The sequence below is a fragment of the Rhinolophus sinicus genome, linkage group LG03 (assembly GCF_036562045.2).
Source record: "Rhinolophus sinicus isolate RSC01 linkage group LG03, ASM3656204v1, whole genome shotgun sequence".
Taxonomy (NCBI): Eukaryota; Metazoa; Chordata; class Mammalia; order Chiroptera; family Rhinolophidae; genus Rhinolophus; species Rhinolophus sinicus.
Window position 1 is genome coordinate 97,993,667 of NC_133753.1, and position 19,104 is coordinate 98,012,770.

General features: G+C 49.7%; 1 protein-coding gene and 1 pseudogene across 2 annotated transcripts in view; both read right to left on the minus strand.

Annotated features, from left to right (window-relative positions):
- EDC3 (enhancer of mRNA decapping 3) overlaps nucleotides 1-19,104 on the minus strand; it is a 49,429-nt gene that overhangs the window by 3,351 nt on the left and 26,974 nt on the right. For both annotated transcript variants that reach the window (XM_019751003.2, XM_019751002.2), the window contains 3 exons: nucleotides 16,690-17,025; nucleotides 4,952-5,105; nucleotides 973-1,190 (listed from right to left, as the gene is read on the minus strand). In XM_019751003.2, coding sequence (XP_019606562.2) covers nucleotides 973-1,190; nucleotides 4,952-5,105; nucleotides 16,690-17,025 — 708 coding nt within the window. The remainder of the gene's footprint in view (nucleotides 1-972; nucleotides 1,191-4,951; nucleotides 5,106-16,689; nucleotides 17,026-19,104) is intronic.
- LOC141570639 (dynein light chain 1, cytoplasmic-like) lies at nucleotides 9,109-9,638 on the minus strand (annotated as a pseudogene).

Sequence of the window (19,104 nt, forward strand, 5' to 3'; positions counted from 1 at the left end):
CTCCTACTCTCTCTCCCTAGGACATGTCTTCTCCAGGCTCATTATGGCTTCAAACACCACCTACACACGTGTGACTCCAGAGTGGGTCCCTTCACTTAACTCCAGACTCATCTGCATCTCAGCCAGCACTTCCGCCTGCATATCCAGTAGCACCTCTAGCTGAGCTGTTCTTCCTCCCCAAACCTCGTCCCCGAGTCTTCCCATCTCAGTGACGGCACCTCCATCCTTCCAGTCACTCAGGCCAGAGGACTTGGAGCCACTCAACCTTCTCTTTCTCTCATTCCCTACATCCAATCTGTAGGCTCCACCTTCAGAATCGATTCAGAAACTAACCACCTTCCGCCACTTCCATCATCTCAAGCACCATGACCTCTAATTTATCACAGCCTCTTAACACCTCTGTCAGCCTCTAGGCTACTTTTAAGCAGCAGCCAGAATGATCACGTGGAACCTGAGTTGATTATATCTTCCTTCTACTTATGGTCGCAGGGCCTCTCCATCTCACCCCCGTGAAAGTTCAAACCGACAGTGACCTGCAGGCCCTTACAACCTGAGCCTGAAATGTCTGTCTGCTACTCCTCACCCAACCATCCAATATTTCCTACCTCCCTTCCCTGCTTTATTTGTCTCCGTAACACTCACTACCATCTGACCTAACAGAAATGTTACTTGTCTCCTCGCCTGTCATAACCAGAGTGTTAAGCTCCAGGGAAGCACATATTTAAGAAAAAAAAAAAGAAATCTACTGCCCTGTCCCGTGTCAGGAACAGTGCCTGCTCCGTAGTGGGAGAGGGAGGGTGAAGGGATGGGAGGCAGGCGCGCAGACACCAGAGGCATTTCCGTTGCGTACTGAGTCCGGGGAGAGCACTCTTTACGCCCATGGTGCTTTTCCACATGTCGCCGCTGGGCGGCACCATCACACCACCAAACTACGGAGGGGGAGGAGGCCTCAGCCCAGGCCTAGGAGCTCACCTTTGAGGCTAGACACTTGTTGGCCTTGGGTCTTGCTGAAGAGAGACAGCTCGTTGGTGATGGACTCCAGCATCTTGACAAAGTTGGGCAGGAAGAGGATGACCTGGACGTCATGGTTGGCGAGGTGCCTTCCACAGCTGATGCCCTGAGCCCCCTTCACATGGGGCCCACATAGCAGGGCCACTGTAGGCCTCTGGTGGACATTTTTGGGATTCAACCTGGAAGACAGGTCAAGAAGCCTCATCAGCCACAGACATGGCAACCCCTTGCACCCTAAACCAAACAAGTGCCTCGGCGCCTGTTGCTCAGAGGTCTTGATAGTCCCAGGTTCCAGAGGGGGGCAGGTTGCTCTACAGGACGGCACTCCTACTGTCCCACACACCGTGCCACTTCATCTGCTGGGTCCTCTCACTCGGTTCACCCAGATCTTGTTCCATGTCACACCACTGCCAGAACACTGCTTTCTGACCAAGAGCACGTACTATGCTCGCGGTGTGAACTCACTAGGTCCAAACTCCACCTAAAAGGCTTTTCCACTTCCGCAGCCTTCTTTGCTCTCCTTCCCCAACATACCTGCTCCAGAAGCAAAGCTGGGCTCATCATCCTCTCCTGTACTTAGAAAGCTCGTTCTTCCTCCTGCCCCAACTGTGTCCCCTGCCCAGAAAGCCCTTCACCTGTCAAACTCTGACCCATCTTTTCTTTGAGATGCAGCTGAAGGCTCACTGCTTCTAGCGTTACTCTGGCTCACTAAGAAACCCACAGCAAGTACCAAACAGGATTGTTCTAAATCGTCCTCAGTTTCCAGCCCAAGTTCTGTTTACTGAGCTGCCAGCAAGGGCAATGCTGTACACACTAACAGTACCCATTTCATCGGTTGCCGTGTGGATTACTGGATGCACAGCACTGAGAGCAGGCCCAACACAATGTGCTCGGTCGGTGTTGGTACCAATATGTCACTGGTCACAGAAAAGGCAGCAGGGTAGGGGCGTCCCAGCCTCCTAGGCTGGAAGCTGCCTTGGACACCCACCACTTGACGAAGTCACTTTCAGTTTCCTGCCATTCAAAGCTGAGACCCCTCTGGTCTCAGAGAAACCACAAGGAAGGAGGTTTGGACGATCAGCCGTGGAGCTGTGCCTAACTCACAGGCTACGTGGTCTGCCCTCAGGGCTAGAGGTAGGGGAAGACAACCCGCCAGAAAGAGGCGGAGGTCCTTGCTGGGGGTGGAGCACTGACAATCACTTACTGGTCTCCCAAAGGGAGAAAGATGACAGCGGCTGTCAAGCCAAAGAGCCAAATAAATTTGGGGAATTTAGCAATGTACTCTACATATACACCAAACCATCCATTTCCCCATTATGTTTGCTCATTAAGGAAATATGATGAGTACTTCTCCCTTGAGACAGACACTGCAGAGTTCTGGCACCTGACTCAGCCGTGTCTGTTTTCTAAACAGACTCCCTCTCACAGAGGCACCCCCAGCAGGACTCAGAGCAGACACACCTACATACCCACGGGGGGGGGGGGGGGGGGCGGCGCACAGACTATAGGCCCTGGAAACAGACCTATGAGGATCAGAGACCTGGTTCGTACAGGCCAGGCCACATGGGCAAGTCTTTCAGCACGCTGAGGCTTAGCTTGCTCAGCTTAAAACACCAGGTGGGGGGGGCGGCCCGGTGGCTCAGGTGGTTGGAGCGCCATGCTCCTAACACCGAGGTCGCCAAAGACTGCCTCAGCCGGGGGGAGCGCAATGCTCATAATACCAGCATGGGCCAGGGAGCTGTGTCCTACACAACTAGGCTGAGAACAACGGCTTGAACTGGAGTGTGTGGGGTGGGGGGAAGCGGGTGCGGGAGAAGGGGGAAGAAAAAACAAAACACCAGGTGGCTATTTACCTTCGAACTGGTTATGGGATCAAATTCAAGTCTGTTGTGAAAGGCTGCACGGTACCTGCCCTACATGAAAATGATTACTAACCGATGACCCTTCTCAAAGGAAAACCAGCAACTGCTGCAAGGACAGGGGACGGGCCTTCTGTGAGTTCAGACAGGCACAGGATAGCCTACTGGAGAGGAATGTGACTTTGTGGGGACATTCAGATCCTGCCTCCAAACTACTGTTTCTCGGAAGCCACTTAATGGCCTCCAGCACTCCCGGGAAGAGCCAATTCCAGGAGCTGTCCCAACCACCACCCTGGGAGGTGTGGCAGCCACCAGAACCAAGGGCCTGATGCCCCCCAGAGGGCAGCCTGCACTCCTCACTCCTTTGAGGGTCTCCATGGGCTCTTCCCTGGCACAGGAGAGGCCAGGGATCTAGCAGCTGAGAAGCAGGCCTAAATCAAGGGGCAAGGAAGGACAGACACTCCCACAACTGTACAGGGTGAGAGGAGCAGGGGAGCGAGAAGGGGAACTGTCATACCCGGCTGGAGCACTCAGACTCCGCCCTCCCCAGGCTGCCCTGACCAATCAGCAGACAGCCGTCAAGTGGAACTTGCTTCATCTCCAGCAGTCCACTGCTGACCATTCCTTTCTTCTTCAAACACTGTCTCTTTGGCTCTAAAGCACTGTCTTCTGGCTTGCTTCCCTGTCTGGCCTCCTTTCTCAGCCACTCTGGAAGGTTCCTCATCTCCTAACTATGCCTTCCTGCTGATGTTCCCCAGAAGTCTACCCTCTCCTCAGAGGAGCACATCTAGTCTTCTACCACCTGCGAGCTGATGGAAGGCAGCTCTCTACCTTCTGCTCAGACCTTTTCAGGAACCTAAGGTCCAGACTGCTAGTGGTCACACAGGCCTCCCAGACTCAACATGATCCGTCTCCCCCAAACCTGCCCCTCTCCCCTCCCTACCACAGTGAATGTTATCACTATCCAGCCAGGGGTCCATGCTGGAAAGCTTCAGCTCAGTGGTCTCGGACACGCCAACTTTCCATCACCTCACATCCATGCCATGACCCTGCCCTGCTGAGTTTATCTTCAGACACATACCCGCCGTCTGCACTTGTCTGATCCCTACTTCCCATTGGGGCCGCCAACATTTGGCCCCTGGCTCAGCTTTCTGACTGGTCTCACTGCCTGCAGCCCCGCCTCCGCTCTGTCTACTCAGCCCAAATCATGTCTGTGTGACAAGCCAAATCATGTCACAGCCCGATGACGCCCCCCAGTGGCTGCCTCCGGCTCAGCTGCACTGGCGCCCTGCTTTCCGGCCACAGACAGTGGCTTGCAGCTCCCTCGCACGTCACGCTTGCTCAGCGCTTTCTGCTCGTGGCACACACCACTCCCAGGGCTCTGCTGCTTCCCGCTTCACGCCTGCCCATCAACCCCCTTGCTCTGCAGGACTCAGCTTCAATGCCGGCTAAGAAGGGTGATGGGTTTCTCCAGCCATGAGCAGAAACGGGGCTTGCCGGGGAATCTTCTTGTCCTCTAGCATGGGACTCCCTGGAGACCGCACTCCGCTCCCAGAGGGCAGGGGCTCCTCTGTCCCCTTAGTCCTAGCACACGGCCTGGTACATGGTGTCAGTAAATGTCCACAACGAACAGGAAGCATTGCTTCCTGAACCCAAAGGGCAGGTGGGAAGGTACCAAACCCCAGCTCTCCCACTCAGCTGTCAGGGTGGTTCTAGAAGTTCCCAGGTGTGGAACTCAGGGCCGATTTGCACCCAGCCCCTCTGAGTGAATGAAAGTGCTAACGGCCGGGTCTCTGAAGGTCCTCAGAAGGCAGGCTCTGAGAGTCAGTCAGCCGCAGCCGCCAAGCCAACTGCTAGCAGGAAAGAAAGGGGCAGAGGGTGAGTTGCTGGGAGAAGAACGAGGAGCTCCAGGAGATGGTGAGAGGGGCACACAAATACCTCCAGCCTCCAGGAAAGCGACTTTACAGAGGAGCTCCCATTAGCCGGGCATCAGCTGTGATGGGCTCCTGCGTGAGGAAGTGTGGGGGGCCCACATGCCGCGCATCACCCCACACAGCCCCCACCAGGCCAAGGGCATTTACCTGTTGGGTCCTCCAAGCAGGGTCAGTGCCATCTGACTGGCACACACGCCCGTCATCTCCAGTCTCCGCTCCAGAGTCAACCCATGCCTTTCAGCCACCGACAACAGCTTCTTATGTAGCTCATAGGAAACACTTGGGACCACCAGGCCAGAGTCTGCAGTTCAAAAGGAGGTGAGGCGAGAAAGAGCAGTGATCACAGGGAAGCAGGTCATAAACGGTGTCCCAGTGCAGGATTCTGGGAAAGCCGACACTTTAAAGCCAACCCCCCGCACCTTCCTCATCGGGACTGAAGCGTGCTGTATAGCCCCCCAAGGCTCAAGCAGTGGACGCAGGGCTGAGTGAACTGCAGCTGTCTGAGCACCTTAGCTTTGACCACGAAGGCCAAAGCCACTGGGATACGTTTGGTACTACCAAGAAAAGGCTGGCATAGAGCATGCAACAGAACCTATCAACACTTTAGGAGGGAGCACGCCTGCCCTGTGGAGGAGACGTGCTGTCCTGGCACTTCCTGGAGGGGTTTCCTCACAAGCAAACCCCTTGCCCTTCCCCAGAAGCAGAGCAGACACCACCTAAGCCTCCTGACCCTCCAGGCCACTATTCAATGTCAAGGCAGGATGATGTGCTCGCCCCCTCTGCTCCCCACCCCCCACCTCCTCTCTTCTACTTAGCCCTGCCACTTTGCTCAAGAAATTTCACCAGCAACTTATTTGCTCAAATAATTTGTCATTTCCTCCACATTTGAGATAAAGGTGACCCAATAGTCATTCACAGGGGAACATTACATGGAAAGTAACCTATGGCTTACTTTAAGCAACTCAGAACAATCAAGTATTTTATTCGCCATAAATAAAGACAACTCTAAAAGGCTTAGGCAGAATCACAGTCATTCAAAGTATATCATGGGAAGAACTTGGCTTTACAAGGCTAAGTCTGCACCAGCTGGCACACTTGAAGGGGTCTACAGTGCAAGGTCTGACAATTAGGTTCGCTAACATCCTAGAAAAAGTGCTACATATGTCATTGCTGAATATCACTATGGTCACCCGAAGTCCTCCCCGTGGGAACCTATGCACTGACACCAGCGCCTAGTCCACCCTTCAAAGCAATTTTGGAACTCTTTTTCTGGAATGGCCATCAGAGCTGTCATCGTATTACCCCTGATGTCCTGAATGTCATCAATGTCTTCCTTTCAATATTTCCTTTATCTTCAGGTAAAGAAAGAAGTCACTAGGGGCCAGATCAGATGAGTAGGGAGAGTGTTCCAGTACAGTTATTTGTTTACTGGCTGAAAATTCCCTCCCAGACAGTGCCCTGTGAGCTGGTGCATTGTCGTGATGCAAGAGTCATGAATTGTTGGTGAAAAGCTCAGGTCGTCTAACTTTCTCATGCAGCCTTTTCAGCACTTCCAAATAGTAAACTTGGTTAACTGTTTGTCTAGCTGGTACAAATTCATAATGAATAATCCCTCTGATATCAGAAAAGGTCAGCGACAGGGCTGCAACAAGTTGGCGAACCTAATGGCCAGCCCTCGTGTGTGTCAGTAGCAATATACCAGCTGCTGCTCCTGGAAGCCCCGACAGGAGAGAAACAGTAAGGTGAGGCCCTGTGAGCCGCACTGCGCAGCTTGTGCTGTGACTACCAGGGCCACCCTACAAATGCTAGAAGCCACTGGGTGCACACGCTCTGCAGAAGCGCCCGTGTGGCGTTAAATTCGACCCCTGTCAGCACGCCCTGTGGGCCGCGTGTGACGAGCTGTGTCTGGCTCCAACAGACGCCTTCTTCAGGGCTGTGTCCTCATCCATTCTGGACCATAAACTGCTCAGGGTAGGAAAACAACCTTCTCCTTCTGGGCCCTCGCCTCACTTGTCTTATCAACAGGGTGAGTTCTCACCAGAGACTCAAACATGCAAGCGATGCGAACTAGTGCTACTTCTGGTCTGGCCGAACTCAAAGGCGGACGTTCATCATCACCCTCCTGGATCCAGAGCCTCGTGGAGAAAAATTCGTTTTTCTCATGGGTCATTTCAGGAGAAATTTCTTCGGGTTCTATCAGGCGTCTAGTCCTGCTGACACGGATTCTTAACACCATACAGAATGAGGCTACGGCTGTACACTTCGACAGGACTCGAAGCACAAAGGCTGAACATAAAGTACTCAGGTCGATACCCTCTTGTGGGAAGGGGAAAGAAGAACAATTTGATGGGATGGTGATGAGACATCACAGAGAACACTATGCTGTGGGCAGCGGAGCGTCTCTGCCTGCTGGGTCCTATTCCTGCAGAGACAACAGAGAGCCATCGGAGCCTGGATCTCCTCTGCCCTCTTCACAACTGTCTGTCAGTCACTGAGGTACCATGTGCCTATGCTGGAGGCCGCAGCCTGACCTTGCATGTCAACAGCTGATTAAAACCGCCAATTTTATGGCCTGCTCCAGACACGCACAGATTATCAGAACTCATTAGGAACTACTGATAGCAGCGTAAAAAAGCTGAACGAATTCTCAGGAGGCCTAAGCCACTTACAGCCCTGAACCTGTCAGACAAGTCACGCACCTGCCTACTTCAAACACCTGCCTTACCTGCAGTCACGCAAGGGAGAGCTTTCCCTCAAGTCTGCATTTCTTCCCCTACTTGTTCTCTTTCTGTTGAACCGGAAGTGGGTCAGGGCAGTGAGCCTTGGGCCTGCCACTGTACAATTGAGCTTCTTTCTGGGTCTAGGTCTTGTGCTATGTGTGCAGGCACCCCCCCCCCCCCCCCCGCTGAGGGCACCCTGGGGGAAGACCAAACCCTTTCTGCTGCTTCTCTCCTCGGTCCTTAGAGGTACAAAGCTCAGAGTCAGGGAGACGAGAGCTCACCATCCTGGCGGCTGGGTGCTGCTGAGGAGCTGGCAGACTTGGGAGCTTAGGAAAGACAAGGCCAGGACCCTTGAGCTCAGTCTGCTGTTGTGCGGTCTGGGACTCGCTGTACTCTACTGGCTGACAGCAGCATGCAAGCACCACAAAATGTTTCTTCTCAACATTCACACACAAAGTCCGACCGGGCCGGCTGGCTTATCAGAAATAGGCAGGGGGAATAAAACAAACTCCAAAGGAAGGGGACCGAGAATGCAGTGTCTAAATTGCAAACTGTAATACTGCCAAAGCCTGAACACCGGCCAAGCCTAATTCTGCTTGTGTTGGAAGGTGGATCTTTACTGTTCAGGAACCAAGGCAGTAAAATCAGTTGGTAGGGTTTCTCTCAATATTAATATGTGTTTTACAGCTGTTGGTGAAACAAGAAAGGGAAATATAATTATAGCCAGTTCTTGACAAGCAGAGAACTTCTTAGGATCTGATTAACCTCAGGGTATCTAGGAAAATGGCCCAAGCCCACTCGGTAGAGGCCAGGAGACGTCTCCTCGGACACCACTGACTCCACAGCACGAGGCCAGGGCCATGGGACTGAGCGGCCCGGCCCCTTCTTCACATCCTTGTCACTTATGCACTGCTTGTCCCTACACATATTGCTTCAGGCCTCTCCCGCCCTATGGATACACATGCACGTGTCCCCCCACCCTCCCAGCACCGTGTCCAAGACCCCCCGTGGCCTCTGAATGTACACCCTTCCCCGTGCGTCCACCTCCCAGCCTGCTGTGGTGTCACAAGGCTCCCGCAAGTGTCATTTCAGACCTGCACTCACGCTCACACTGACACAGCCCTTAGCTGGACAGGCTCCGTCTGTCCCACCTCTCCAGCGAGCAGCATGGCTCACTAATGGGCCTGGGGGTTACGCAAGACCAGGAGTTCTGATCCATTCTGCGGGGCTCACACAACTGGGTAGTGGTATCACACTGGCTCTTTTCTGGAGAATCAAACCACTGCTAAGTTCATCCCCTCACACCCTTGTTGCACAGACAGCCCCTGCAGATTTACATCAAGCTACCACTAAGTGCGATCGGTGCCAAGTATTATCTCTGAAAGGAGGAGTCATTCCAAGAAGCCTAAATACTCCCAATACTCTTTTTTTTTCTTTTCACTTCTCCAACAGATTTTTGTTTTAGAATCGATTTTAAGAAAAAACATGGGGCAGAGAGGTATGGAACAGAAAATAAATACAAATGTCAGCTGTTTTGCTAATTGTTTTCTAAGCACAACAAATGAGGACCGAGAAAGCCCTGCACAAAACACAAAGGTCCCAGATCAAGGTGTTCGTGCAGGCCAGGCTGAGACAGCATCTCCGGGACTTGCGTTTCGGCTGGAGTCCTTGTTTGTGGACGGCTCACTGCGTGTGGAGCTCAGTCCACGCTTCTAACCAGGTCCGAACAGAAGAACGGCCTCTTGGCCCAGGTAGAAGGTAGAGCGTTTGGTTTCACGCGTCGCGTAACCACTGAAGTCCCTCCCCATGATGCAGTGCCAGCTGGGCTTGCACTTCTTGTCCAACTCCTTCCTCATACGGCCGCAATGTCCTTCTCTATGTCGTATTTGTCCAGCGCCCGAGGAGCACACTCCACCGAGGTCCGCTGCACCTCCTCGGACATACTGGCATTTTTGGTCACCACACTTCTGTCGCACATGGTTACACTGGAGCAGGACTGGCCGACTGCAGCGGTCTCCTGGCGGAGGGGCTGGGAGGCTCGGACGCGGCAGGAGATGCCACTGCTACCGACAGCATAGCGTCTCCCCAATACTCTTTATGGGGTCTGCAAGGCCTCCCAGGATCTGGCCCCTGTAGATGTCACCCCTTTACCTTCGACCCCAACCCCACCGTGCCCCAGGCACCTTGGGGGCTTCCTGGTTCCTGAGTACTTCAAGATCCTTCTGGCCTGTGGAAACACGTCCTTCTCCTGGCACTCTCTCCTCTCTTCCAATGCTACCCCCAAACACATGGCTGGTTCCTACTCTGCAGGTCTCAGCGTAAACATCCCTTGGTCTCGGCATGCTGCTTCTTTCTTTCATTGTACTTAATACAGTTTGTAGATGGTTTTCTTTTTGGACTATCTACTTTCCTGGACTGTAAGCTCCGTGAGAGCAGTGACTCTGTATATGTCATTCAGGGCTGCACCCCTTCTTCTCCACTGGGCCTCAGTGCAAGCACAGGGCCTGATGGAGCGGCTACATAATGAATGAACGAATGGAAAGGAAACCTTCTAACAGCCTCAGGACATTCCATTCTGTGGCTGGGTAAGAGCACAGTTATCACCAGAGGCAAGAGAGGGAAAGATGTTTCTGACTCTTTCCCCACCTCTTCCTTTTCCATTTACAACTATACCAACCCTCCTGTCCACACTGGACCTCGTTCCTTCAGATTAAAGCTCTACTGGAACGAGCTATGGCCTCAGGAAGTAAAGGACTTCCCGACAAGATTACTTACTAATTACAAAGAGGAAAGGCATCTTTACAGAGAAATCTGGTGGACGCCTTACCAAGTGATTAAACTTAGCCCCAGTGATGGGACAAACGTGTATTCCATGATGTGATGCCTGAGAGAGAGCGAGCCCCACCAAAACCCTGGGGAAATGTCTAACATGGATCATATCAAAAGGAAAACAATTGATAAATCAAAACTAACGGGCATTCTGCAGATCAACTGGCCAAGGCTCTTCACAAATGTCAGGATCACAAAAGACAACAAAAGTCATGGGAACTGTCCTGGTTAAAGGAAACAAAAGAGATGTGACAACTAAATGTAATGTGCAATGACTGATTGAAAATATAGCTATGAAGGACAAAACTGCAAAAGCTGAACAGTTTTGCATATGGAGTATATATTAGATAAAACGTTCGTATTAATTTTAATTTCCTGATATAACCTGGTAGTGTGGTTGCTTACGGGTGACACATAATGAGTGCAACTAAATCTCAAATAGTTCAGATGTGTGTGTGGCTATGTATTTATTTATATAAAGTAAATGTGGCAAAATGTTAATTGGTGAATCTAAATGATGTATGGTTGTTAATTATACTAGTCTAGCAACTTTTTGATTTTTTTTTCAATATAAGAAGAAAAATATATAAGGAGAAAAAAAGAGAGAGTTAAGTGCCTCCAAATACGATCAACAAATGTTTACAGAGCAATAGTACATCAAGTCAGTGGCAGGACATAAAGAAAATGAAAAGAGAGGAAAACAGATCCTGTTCCCACAGTCTTACAATCTAGCTGTAAACGAAAAACATGTACCGGTACGTGCAAACATCTGAGAATACACAAACTAAACTTATCCTGAGCACAAGTGCAAAGTATGGATTTGAAACTGGGAGCTGCAGGCAGTAGGTGTCAAATCCTCATTCTACAATATGCCTTGAAAGACAGAAAGGACTGTCGTCACAAAGATAAGAAAGAGACAGAGAGAAAGAGAGAGAGAGAACTCAGGGTGGGGTGGGACAGAACCCTGAACAAAGTTCCAGAGGCTGGAATGGGTGTGACATGTGCAGAAGAGAGCTTCCCTGGCTGGAGCCCAGAGGGTGATGGCAATGCCAGCTGAGAGCAGGGGCAGGGCCAGACGTTAGAAGAAGGCTTAAAAGTCAAGTTGTTTTATGTAGGATGAAGTTGACGGAGGTAGAAAATGAGGGCAGAATGGTCTTATAGAACTGATTTCAAGGGACACAGGGAACGTGTGGCATGGCACAAGAAACTAAAAGGTCGTGACAATTTCAAGGCTGATTCTGAAGGCAGAAGAGAACCTGCAGTCAGAATGAATACTGAGGGTAAAGGAAAACCCCTTGCCAGGGCTGCTACAGAAAGAATCGCCATGCCGGCTATTACTGAGAACAAATGGCCTCCAGGGTCCTTTCTTGACATCAGCGTTTAACGAGCAGGCAAAGGTGGCGCAAAGCCCCCTGCCGGCCACCTAAAGAACAATGATCCCACTGACAGAGACGGGGCGCCAAGGAGTCAGGGATGGACGGGGTGAGAGGCTGACTTAGCTGTGGTACGTTGAATTTAAGGAGGACACACTGAAATCAAACTCCTTCCTCACCCTGGCTAGACACCTTCGGCTCTCAAATGGCAAGAGGGCACATACTGGCAAAGTGGTCGCATCTGGAGAGACCAACTCAGGTCCTAGAATGGCCCGTCGGCGGCCTCATCAAACACTCGGTTCGGGCTGTCAGGTGCTAGGCTCCAGAGGACCCAGCTCCAGGTCAGCGCTTAGACTCGGACGATGAAGCACAAGGTTCGTCACTGGGGGAAGGGTCCGGCCGAGACACCATCTCAGCATTACTGCTCTAACCCTCTGAGCCCGGCCGCGGAACTCCACTCTCTGACTGCACAGAGCCTCCTCCTCGAAGCCTGTAATAATCAGGGACACCCTCCCCTCTCTGTCCCTCAGTGTGGCGACTCCAGCACCTGCTGTCTCTGAGCTCAGCCACAAAGCACTGCCAGAGGACATCACAGAACCGCGTGGGCCTGGCCCACTATAAATCCATGCCATCTAACCGAAACTAGACTCTCACTGCCACCTTCCTGCCCCACAGGTGTAATGCCTTTGAACCCTCTTGATCACTCAGTCCTTTTCCATTGTTTTTAATTAGCAAATCCTATCAAATTCCTCTGTCACTTCTCTCTCATCTTTGTCTTCCTTTCCATTCAGAGGTCCAAATCCCTGAGACATTTGCTATGTCACGAGCCCAGCTGGTTTTCCTACTCTGGTCTCTCCTCTCGTTCTACCCTGAATTCTATCATGAGACCACTCTTCCTAAAAACGCAGTCTTCCTAAAGGAGATTTTGGATCACTTCATTTTCAGAATCCGTGAGTTATTCCCCGTGGCCGCAGGACAAGGGTAACACTGGCATGCAGGCTGTCTGAGCCCTTGTCCAAAGCCACCGTATTTTGCCGTGTGTAATGCACACTTTTTTGGCCCAAATTTGTGAGGGAAAAATAAGGATGCACATTATACATGGGCAGTACCAATTCCGTGTCTATGTAAATGTTTTAATCCTTTTATGTTTATGAGTTAAAAGTGTAATTCTAGAAATCAATAACGACATCCGCATGCGAAATGACACCCTGGAATACGATCATCGGTTTTGATGAACTTAGGACGAACTTGCAACTACAGAGAGTTCTTGGCCTTCCAGGATGCATAAATACCGCAAATTTGTTACCGGGACATAAAATTTCTTGTACCTTGTATCTGTTCTTGTGTTTTGTAATTATTTGTTACATAAAATTTCTTTTACCATAATATGTTAAAAAATATATACTAAAATTCCTTTATAATATAAAAAAATAAGTACCTAAATGTAAGCAAACAAAAATTTGAATTAAAAAATTAAAGCTAAAGGTTTTTTTCCCCTGAAAGTTTGGCAAAAAACGTGGGTGCACATTATACATGGGAGCGTATTGTACATGGCAAAAATACGGTACTTTTAATTCCTGCCACTCCCCCGCTAAAACTCTGCCCTAGCCAAACAAGCCAATGGCCCATCTTCCATTTCCCAGTGCATTTTAGTAACTTGAACACAAGGACTGTTTTCGAATGACTTACAAATAATAAGACCCAAAGCATCTTAAATATTTCCTTAGAATATTATGAATGTTGAGCAAAGATTCTTCTTTGAAGCCTTACCGCTCTCCTAACCAGTGTTTTCTGGGGACCTCTCACCACTGAACACAGAGTGCTCATTTGCATCTAGCATTTTATAGCCAAACTTAGCACGTGTGTATGTGGCACCGATCCCACTATCTAGCGGGGTAGGTCCAAGCTGGAGGACCGTGTGACTACTGGAGACAGCAACACCGTCAAAGGACCCAAAAGGGCTTTTCAGAGAAAAAAGACTTGGGTTGAACAGAGCTATGTTTCGTTGCTTCCTGAATGTGTTTTCCCAGTAAACAGACCTTTAGTCCACTGCCCCCACCCCCACACAGCTGGCAGAGCACTGCCAAGCGGGTTGTGAGCGCTTAGACAGTAATGGTCCAGAAACTGCGGCTGCCACTCAGCGTGCAGTCAGTGTGGGGATACACAGCAAGCTGTCAGGGTCCTAAAGCCCAAGCCACCACTGAACGGTGGCAAACATGCTGTTCTATGGCTGCTCTGGGGCTCAGGAGAAAACGGGGTGTCTGAGGCTCTAGGACATGTCTGCACAGGCCAGCTAGACTGAGGAGCTCTCCAAGCCACTTTCCACAATTGCTGAGCTTACGGGCCCACTTCTGAGCACACTGAAAAGACTAGTTTATTCTGCCAGTAAGCCGCCCTTCTCATTTTTCTCCTTCCTCTTTCATTTACCTGCATTCAGAAGGGGACAGGAAATGTGACGGGTTTTTGCGAGCCTTTACCTCTCCGGGCCTTGCCCTCATCAGTAAAATGAGAACATGACACGAGGTGACCAAATAACCCACCGTGACACTTTATGAACTGCTTGTCCACAGGGTCTAGGTAGTTTGCCTCATTCTGACCCTAACGTCTGCATAGATCTAACTGGAGAAGCGTCCTCAGCCACGCACTCTCAGAACAACACTCAGTGAAACCTGCTCTGAGGCTTAATGCCTCGGAACTGGAGCCGAGATAAAAATCGTGCAGAAGCTGCTCAGCAAGCTACCTGCTGCCTGTTAGATTTCCGGCACGGACCCTGCTTGGCCAAAGGGCCTCATTTCCACTCGGTCACTGCTGAGAACAAAGAGAAAAACCAGATGGCACGAGGCTGCAGGGCCAGCGAAGTGCAACTGGTCGCGACACACAAGCTGCCGACCCGAGTTCTTGGCCAAGGACCCACACATGTGGTTAAAAGTATGTTTATTAATGGCAATTCTGGAAAGGCAGTTTCATAGGAGAGGTAGGAATCTTTTTACCTCTGTCATTAAATCAATGAAATGTGTAAAGAGGAGTGTGTTGTATGAAGAAATTCCCACCTCTGCCTGAGTCTACTTCAGCAAATGTCTGCTACAGCTCTTTGAGACCTGTGGCTCTTTCCAGGTTCTCACTGTGATTCTCTCCTGTTAGCCACTTCACTCCAAGGCCAGCTATACTCTTCCCAAGTTCAGGAATTTCAGGGAAACCACACCCCACCACCGCTGCCCAGCGACCTACCAGTAGGCGAAGCTTATTTTGCAACTAAAAGGGCAGTGAAAGGGGAACAGTCAGAGGTGGAGAAACGGCAGGATCCCAGTGTACTACAGACCTGTGGAAGACAGCTACCTTTGAAAAGCTTAAAACCTGGCAACTTAAATTAAGCCCGATTCTGAGCGATGCTGTTTGCCTTCACGCGGTGGTAAAAAGTCAAAGGAGTTCAGCAAGATTCACTCAGTGCCACTCAAGGAAACTGCCAGTGAAAGATGGAAACAATTTAGCAGTCTTTCTTAGCTGGACAGTTGGCTTATTTTTTTCACATGGCAAGTACATGCAAGCTTCCATACTCGGCAAACTCAAATACAACAGACCCCTACTGCTGGCCACAAAAAAGCCATGCCATACCTCTGCTTTTCCTCCAAATGTAAGTAAGCTGTCTCCATACTTCTCCCTGTAACTGCTACTAACAGTCAGATTTATATTCTTTATATTCAAAACTTCAAACCAAAATGAACATTATACTCAGTTCCTTCTCTACTTATTAAAATGATTATGATTCCCCTTTTAGCTCTTAAGAACATTCAGTAACAATGGTTTCAAATCGTATTCCAACAAGCCCAGTTACTACTGTGGTTTGGGAGGAAGGGGCTGGGTGGGGCAGACCACCTCTCACACAGCTGCTTTTCCCCGCCTCCGATGCCGTATATTTGAAGAAAAGATTCTAACATTAAAAAAAAGAAACTTAAAAGTCACTGTGGTAACAGACTAGAGGACCATCCACACACTTACATAACTCCCAGGGCTCTATTTTGTTATACGAGGAGTATGATTGGTAGGCCTCAATGAGCAGGGCTAGCAGACGAGAACAGTGTAGTAAACAAATGTCATTTACTGAAACCCTAATTGTAGCCCGTGGTTTCAACCATCCATCTCCAACTGGTTTTTACCCCAGCAAACCACTAGTAAAACAGAGTTGAACTTCTAGCAAAATGTACACGCAGTAATAGGAAAGCCAAAGTGAAAACTGGTTTGACTATGTGAATCTAGATAATCTGCCCCTACCGTGTTTCCCCAAAAATAAGACCTAGCCAGACCATCAGCTCTAATGTGTCTTTTGGAGCAAAAATTAATATAAGACCTGGTCTTATTTTACTATATTACTGAGGCTAATATAATATGATATGATACCGGGTCTTATATTAATTTTTTGCTCCAAAAGATGCAGTAGAGCTGACTGTCCGGCTCGGCCTTACCTCTGGGGAAACACGGTATAACCTTTAGCTGTGAATCATAACATACTAAAGAAACTGCAGACCAGAACTGCCAGATACGGGATAGACATGGACATGTCGAGAAATTGGCTCCCCCACAGGAGCAGGTAGTGCTACACTGGCCATAACCCCCGAGACAATAATAATCGGGCAACCAGCAGCCACTTTAGTTCATTCCTCTGACAAGACTGAGTCACAGTCTGGGTGGTTCTGTTTCAAGCACAAGAAACAGAAAAGGCAAAGCAGCCAGGGACGCAACCTGGCGCAGCTCACCTGTGCAGCCAGGGACGCCACCCGGCGCAGCTCACCTGTGCAGCCAGGGACGCCACCCGGCGCAGCTCACCTGTGCAGCCAGGGACGCCACCCGGCGCAGCTCACCTGTGCAGCCAGGGACGCCACCCGGCGCAGCTCACCTGTGCAGCCAGGGACACGGCCCGGCACAGCTCACCTGTGCAGCCATTGGGACATGGCCCGGTGCAGCTCACCTGTGCAGAACTCCTTGCTCACGCTGTGAGGCACTGTGATCCGTCGGTACACGATGGGCTCTGACTCCAGGATGTTCTCATCATGGCGGTACCGAGCAGGCCTTTCACTTGGGAGGCCCCGGGAACGGGTACCGCTTCTCCTCTCATATGTATCAATCTCCTCAAACACAGCTGCCTTGTCAAAAAGGGCCAGGTTCCCTTCAAAATCAAAATCCGTGTCTGGGATCTCCTCAATATCGTCCCCGAAGCACTCGTCATCTTTATTCTTCATCTGGCCATTTTTTAAACCACTTTTCTTTGGAGTTGCCTGATTTGGGTGCCTGCTACTAGATGACCCTGGAGGAAAAATCGGGACTCAAGTCAGTGTGGCCACAGAAAGCGCTCAGCTGAAGCAGAACACATTCGTCTCTTAAGGAGGAGTGTTACAGGAATCAAAGTGAAGGTGGTTAAGTTATTCCTCAGTCACATTAAGTAGCATAAACTACCACAAATCTCCTGGAATAATAGAGTTTACATATTACCCAAATAACAGAGAATATGAAATAAGCAGCATTCTTGGAAATCGTAACCAGTTCTGCCCTTCATAAGGAAACTGATAAGACAGAGGCTTTTGACAATTGAATATCAAAAAACTAAAGGGCAAAAATATAGCAGTCTCAATGTGTCCTCTCAATCACAAGGTTGCCGGTTCGACTCCTGCAAGGGATGGTGGGCTGTGCCCCCTGCAACTAGCAATGGCAACTGGACCTGGAGCTGAGCTGTGCCCTCCACAACTAAGATTGAAAGGACAACAACTTGACTTGGAAAAAAGGCCTGGAAGTACACACTGTTCCCCAATAAAGTCCTGTTCCCCTTCCCCAATAAAATCTTAAAAAATATATATATATATAGCAGTCTCTTCCCACCAGTCTGGGTGGTCTGATTCTGAATGTCTGGCAGTGGTTTGAGAGAAATACTACAGAGCAAAAGAAAGCCAAATCCTCATAACCTGAAGCTCACAGGAAGATACTATTCAACTGGCTCTTAATTCTATGCTCACCAAGCAAGCAACCTTCTGCTTTTTAATTTGGTGCCAGGCGAGACCCCAGCGGGAGGGAATCTCTGGTAGAGACAGATTCCAGATTCTGAGCCAGATACACATCTCCCACTTACTATAAGTTGGCATTTTGACTTATACACCTGTTTTTGGATCTTTTGGTTAATGTGATCTCTTTTCTCAGAATTTTATCACTTTCGGGTAAGCAATCTCTGAAGCATCAAATAAGACCAAGACCACATTGCCCTGATCCTGTGGAGGCCACACCAAGACCCATCCACTTCAGCACCAGAGCAGCCAGCCTCTCTGCCCAGGAGAGACCATGTGGCCACGCCCATCAGCCACCCACTCCTCCAGCAGCCGAGGCTCAGACGCCACAGCATCCTCCCTACAGTCCATTCCCAGAAAGTCCTGAGTTGGGTTGTACTCTGACCCCCATCTGACCACCGGAAAGGGTGGATCAGGTGACTGGTGTACCACACTGACCCTGCACCACGGTCTAAACAAATGTAATGTACTTCCTTTGAGAGACTGGGTGCCTCAATTACTGAAAATACTCAAGTAGAGGTTAGAACGGTCATGAGCAACCCCTTCCCTCACACATACCAGCCCAACTATCCTGCTCTACCTAACTCTTCTCACAGCAATTCCCTTCTACCCAACGGACCCTGACTCAGGAGACCTAGGATCTAATTGTTCTGTCAATAACATGATATATAATCTTATACCTGTCATCCAGCTTCTCAGTTTCCCTGCATGGAAAATGCTCACTGTGGCATCTCCAGAAGGGTTTCTAGGACATAGCATGCAGTCAATAAATATTTAATGAATTACTCAACATCAGCAAGATTAATTACAAGAATTATTCTGAAAGATGTGTACTATGCAAATGTCACTTGTGTCCTAGTCTTCCTAAGGCCACACACTGGTATGGAAAAGGGATGTGGCTGGCAGGAAAGATTCAGGCCCCTGAAAAAAAACTAAGGCCAACCAAAATAAAGAAGAGGAGGAAGAACTGGCTGAGCCACCAGAAACAGCTCAGTCTATGAACCATGGAGAAGCTCGTCAATGTCTGGTTTAAGTTCTAATTCCAATAATTTGATAAAAGCATTCCGTGAGAGCGTGCTGTGTGTCACAGCTAGGTGCTGGATTATCGTATGTAACCAAGACATGCTACTTGAAATGGAAGGAGAGATATTTAAGCTAATAATGAAAATAAAATGTGATGAGAGTTTTAAGTTTACATAAAGTGCCACAGAAATATGGATGAAACAGCGGAGCTGGATTAGGAATGGGAGAGCAGGAATGAAAATATTAATACAAGGTCAGGATAACACCATTAGCAATATATGTTAGCAGGGGAAGAACTAGAGAAAAAG